This window comes from Myotis brandtii, unplaced genomic scaffold (genome assembly GCF_000412655.1).
Source record: "Myotis brandtii unplaced genomic scaffold, ASM41265v1 scaffold517, whole genome shotgun sequence".
NCBI lineage: Eukaryota > Metazoa > Chordata > Mammalia > Chiroptera > Vespertilionidae > Myotis > Myotis brandtii.
Genome location: NW_005369706.1, coordinates 1,379,982 through 1,385,181, shown reverse-complemented (window position 1 = coordinate 1,385,181; position 5,200 = coordinate 1,379,982). Strand labels below are relative to the sequence as shown.

The 5,200-nt window shown below is 51.8% G+C and overlaps 1 protein-coding gene across 1 annotated transcript in view; it reads left to right on the top strand.

The window, feature by feature from the left end:
• The first annotated feature begins 4,838 nt into the window (after positions 1–4,838).
• The window catches only part of CACNB3 (calcium channel, voltage-dependent, beta 3 subunit), a 13,906-nt gene continuing 13,544 nt past the window's right edge, over positions 4,839–5,200 (top strand). The window contains exon 1 of the mRNA XM_014548641.1: positions 4,839–4,952. Coding sequence (XP_014404127.1) covers positions 4,947–4,952 — 6 coding nt within the window. The 5' untranslated portion in view covers positions 4,839–4,946. The remainder of the gene's footprint in view (positions 4,953–5,200) is intronic.

Genomic DNA, 5,200 nt, shown 5'->3' with positions numbered 1-5,200 from the left:
ATGCAACTCTATTATATAACCTATATATTTATGGTTCAACACAGGGCATTCACACCAAATGGCTATTATTGCATTGGTTGTTGTCATTTTTTATTTTATTTATTTATTCTTACTCAAGGATATGCTTTTATTGATTTGAGAGAGAGGGAGAGAAAGAGAGAAACATCAATTGGTTGATTCTTGTACATGCCCTGACCAGGGATCAAAACCGCAACCTTGATGTATCAAGATGACACTCTAACCAACTGAGCTACCCAGCCAGGACCTCGTATTTTTAAATTTTCTACAGTCCATAAATATGGCTTCTGTAATAAAAGGTTATTTTTTAAACTGCGTTCCAAATACTTGATAATATTATTCCTGCTGCCTCGGGGGATAGTCAAGAAATGTACTTGCTGCATTATTCCTGAAGGAGATGGGGTGTGGCCACGAATAATAGGAAGGAATGAAGTACTAATCACTTTGGCATCCGGGTGTGGGGACTTAGCGGAAGTCCCCAGTGTTGAACATGTGGAAGGACAGTGTGGACCAGCGTCTCTGGCCTATATTGTGTAATGGAAAGTACCCAGGAGGTAGAATCTAAGGATCTGGATCTGAATCCAGATCCACCATGGACTGAATATGGCCTTTGAAAAGTCATTTAACCTCAGAAGAGGAAGGACTAAGGGTTAGTCACAGGGCATGGGCTACAACCTGGGTCATGACTCTGTGCAGATTCTCTCCACCACATGCTGCTTATCTGTGTATGAGGTTACCACCTGTGATAACAACTAATTTTAACATAGCCATTCCTTTTCTTTTGAATGTTTAAGCCATTCCATTTTCTGAAACACAGATGTTCCTGTGGAATTCCCAAAGATCCTCTGTTAAGCAAGCACTGTCCTTTTCCTTCATTAACGGTAAGAAAACTCAGTTGCTGAGATAAGTGACTTCCCCACAACTCGGAAGTGATAAAAGCAGGACTTGCCTTTTGGTTTTCAGACTCCAAATCCTTAGTCCTTCCCACCTGGCCAGACGGCCTATCCCTGACACTTACCTGTGCCTTCTTGGCCTGTACTTGCTCCCAGAAGCTCTGTAGTTCTCCACTGTCAGCAGGACATTGATTCTGGGGAGGGATGGAGGCCTCTGCACACAGCATCCCTGAATGTCCTCATGCCTACATGACTACAGGTCAAAAGGGCCCTGGACTTCTCCTGGCTCTGTGTAACCCTGAAGGCCTTTGGGAATCTAGACTTCCAATACTGGGGAATCATGTGGGTCAAGGGTCTTTTTTTTTTTAAGTATATTTTTTATTGATTTCAGAGAGGAAGGGAGAGGGAGAGATAGAAACATCAATGATGAGAGAGTATCATTGATCGGCTGCCTCCCGCATACACCCTACTGGGGATTGAGCCTGAAATCTAGGCATGTGCCCTGACCGGAAATTGAATCATGACCTCCTGGTTCATGGTGAAGCTCAACCACTGAGCCACACCAGCTGGGCAGGGTCGAGGGTCTTTCAGTCTCACTTCCCAACTTGGCTCCAGGGTGGTTGCCAGCTCCCTCTGTCTTCCTGACCCATGACAAGGAGCCAGGACTTTTCACCAGCCCTCTTCCCTCCTCCCTAGGAGCCTTCTAGCCAAGCCCTGAACTTCCCTATCTAGGTCCTGCTGCTCCTTAACAACCCCTCCCAGGCCCCTAGGCCTCATCCCCCTTGCAGCTGGTGAAGGAGCAGTGAGAAGCAGAGCAAAAGGCAACGGTGGGCCCAAGGGGCAGCAGCTTGAGCAGCCAGCACTATGCTCTCTTCAATAATTTATTGCCAGGGAGGTTGAAGGCACCATGCCCTCATTCTGAGCTGGAGAAGGCTGCCACCGCTCAGATCCTTAAACTGAGAGTGTTGGGAGTCAGGGATGGGCCAGAAGCCGAGTGGGAGCAAGTAGAAGGGTACCCAGTCAGCACCCTCCCAGCAAAAGCACCAGCACCTCTCTCTCTCTCCTCTTTGTTAGAGCGGGGCTCTGATCTGGGCTGAGATCAGGGATTTGGTCACAGATAAAGGAACCGGGAACTACAGTGAGCCAGACGGGTAGAGAGGACCCAAACAGAAACACAGACCCTCAACCCCACTCACTCTAGCTGTACATCAGGGTCATGGGAGCCTTCTGGGGCCAACCGCAGTCTCTTGTTGGCAGCCCCTCAACCCCCACCTAAAGAATGACCAAGTCCCTTCTGTCTCAGACTTCTGAAAACCCTGGGATGCTTCAGCTGCCCCTGCTAGGGGAACGATTTCCCCAAAGAGCTGCACCCCTTATATCTAAGAGAAACATCTCAGAAACCCTCACCCTCACCCCCTTCTTAACCCCCACCCCCGTCATTTCAACCCCATTTCCCTGGCTTATAAACATGCGGAAGTAGAGGAAGGATTGGAACTGACCCGTTGCTGTTATTCAGAGTCCTAAAGTGTTAAGAGTTTGACAAGAATGAAGGACAGAAGGCAGTAAAGTCTAGTCCAGACTTCCTTCCCCAGAATCCTACGGATCCTGCTGCTACCACCCCTTCCTCCACCTGAGACAGCCTCACTCCAATCCATTCTGTGCAACTGGAATCACCCGTCATATTGACCTGGAGGGGAAACTGAGATCTAAGACTGAAATAAACATATCAATCACCTACTACGTGCCAGCATTGAGCCAGAACCTGGGAAGCAAGAGAATGAGAGCCAAGCACCTCAGCCCTCTCACCTTCCCTCCTCCCCAGGCACCAGAGAGCCCCCAATCCACAGAGCAGTCACACTGCCTAGCCCCGAGCGGGCAAGAGTCATGTCTTGAAGCCATAGCTGAGAGCTCAGTTCCTCCAGAGACTCCTGGTGTGGGAAGGAAGGTGCAATCTTACTGGGCACAGTCAGCAAGAAACTCTTCAGTATTTATAGCAAATGCTTTGTCAGGGGATGGAGCCTGAAAGTGCCTGGAAGCATCAAATATCACCATGGGCCTAGAGGCAGAACCCAGAAAAAGAAGACAGAGATTACAGCAAGAGAGACTGAGGTTTGATGTTGGAGGAACTTCCCTAGAGTAATATCTGGAGTTGGCAATGGGGATGCCCTGTGGAAGCTACTTCTGAGCTTTCTCAGATGTGACGTGTAGACCTTTTTTGGTGGAATAGATACAAAATAATGAACATGGTAATCTTTGTTCTCTGTCCTTGTAGTTCACAAGTTTTCAAATGCTAAGGCCACTGAGTACCGTAGTGCAGGTTCTGTCTGCCTGAGGAGGTAAATGGGAATAGATCAGTAGGGCAGCCCCCTGGTGCAGAGGCCCCGCATCAAGACTAGTCAAAGGGGCTAGCAGAGGCCCTGCCAATTATCCTGAGATCCTGACAGCCTGGGGATCTGGGAGTTTGGAGAATAGGGTGAGCTGACCCCAGGAAGAAGGGATGAGGCTACCTAAGAAGCCCTGGGGACTGTATGCTGGCACTGAGGACCCAAAGGGGCCAAGCTAAGGCATGGCTCCCAGAAATGTGTCCAGTCTAGAAGCCCCCCTTAGCAGGGTGCCAGATACTGTGAGGTCAGAGCCAGAGGTGGGCGCCCAATGGAGGGAGTGGGGAGGAAGAGTGTGTGGGTCCCAGACGGGGCCCAAAGAGGGTTAATCCTGCAAGTCATCTCACGTGGAGGGGGCTGGGAGAGGACAGGTCTGGGGACCTGGAGGCTGGGCTCCCAGCTCTAGCTCTGAGGTTCCCATCTTCTCTCTGTGTTGTATGGTCCAGCAGCTGGAGTGGAAATGAGAAAAAGTGAAGGCTGCAAAGCTGCCCCTATACACCTCAGAGTCCCTCTGATAGGCTGAGAGAAACCATTAATATTTCTATTTTAAAGTAAGGATGAGAGAGAGAGAGAGAGAGAGAGAGAGAGAGAGAGAGAGAGAGAAGTGTTCTAGGCTGTAGGTTCTGGGAGAGTGGAGGGAAGGAAGGAGAGAGGGAAGAGCCAGAGACAATTGCTTGCCTTGGCCAGCACACTCCACCCCACCCCACCCCACCCTTTCTCCTATGGAAACGAAAGCTGCCCCAAGGCCCAGAGGAGCTAGTCCATTAGCTGTGGTCAGCAGGGGTGCATGGAGTAGGTGGGGGGGTGTCTCCCTCCAGGTCTTGTCAAATGAAAGGCCAAGCTTCTGCTCCAGTAGAGCCAAAAAGCAAAACAAAACATAAAACCTCTGTGCACATTTTTAAGACACACACAGAACCTCTTTATCTCTTCTGAAGAGTTGAAGCTAAGTAACTGGTAGGTAGGTGGGTGGTAAGGGAATCCTGGACCTACTGGACTAGACCACAGCGAGGGGGCGGGGAGTACCCTCCCAAAGCACTTTCCAGGTCAAGTCCAGCCTGAGGAGGAGCCGGGAGTGGAGAGAATTCTCTCCCAATGTAACTCCCTCTGGAATGAGGGCAAGCGGAGGGTCAGTTAGACAGAGAGGGAGAGAAGTCTCCCAAGATTCCCCGGGGATGGGAAGATTGAGGGGAGGGGTTCTGGGCACCCCCAGGGTAAGGGAGTTAGAAAAGAAACTCAAGGAGGACAGGGGAGCGCCCTCAACCGGGAAGAGTTCTAGTTGGTGCGGAGGGGGAGTGGGGGACCCCCGTCATTCAGCTTCAAGGTATGTCTGTGTCTCCACAAGGGGGTCGGCTGCATCCTCCCGGTCCCCAAGCCGCCGTCTTTGGTGTGGAGAAGAGTCCAGCGGGGGTGTTGGGGGTGAGGAGGGACCAATGAGAGGCAGATCCGCTCCGAGGGTGCAGGGAGAGAGCTGGCTGGGGCTACACCCCTGCTCCCCCCTTCCCCCGCCAGAACTTGGGCTTGTCCTCTTTGACGTGCCCGCTGAAGGGGGCGGGAGGGGTACTGACCCGAGGATCGGTCCGAGACTCTGTACTCCTTGCTGCCCAGGCCCTGCGGGTTGCTGCTGGGCTCAGCGGACTCGCCCCAGGAGACCAGGATGGAGGTAGGAGCGGTTTAGGGCTCCAGAGAGGCCCAGTATCTAAAAGGATACTTGGGGTGGGAATCCCATGCTAGGGATCTGGAGATGGGACCGCGGTCCCTGGAGAGAGAGAGAGAGAGAGAGAGAGAGAGAGAGAGAGAGAGAGAGATTGAGAGAGATTCGTCTTGGGCTTGGTAGGGGTCTGGCTCAGAGCTTCGGCCCCTTTGCTCCGGCCAGGGCAGCGCCTCCTGCTGGCAGGGCCCGGCCTCTGC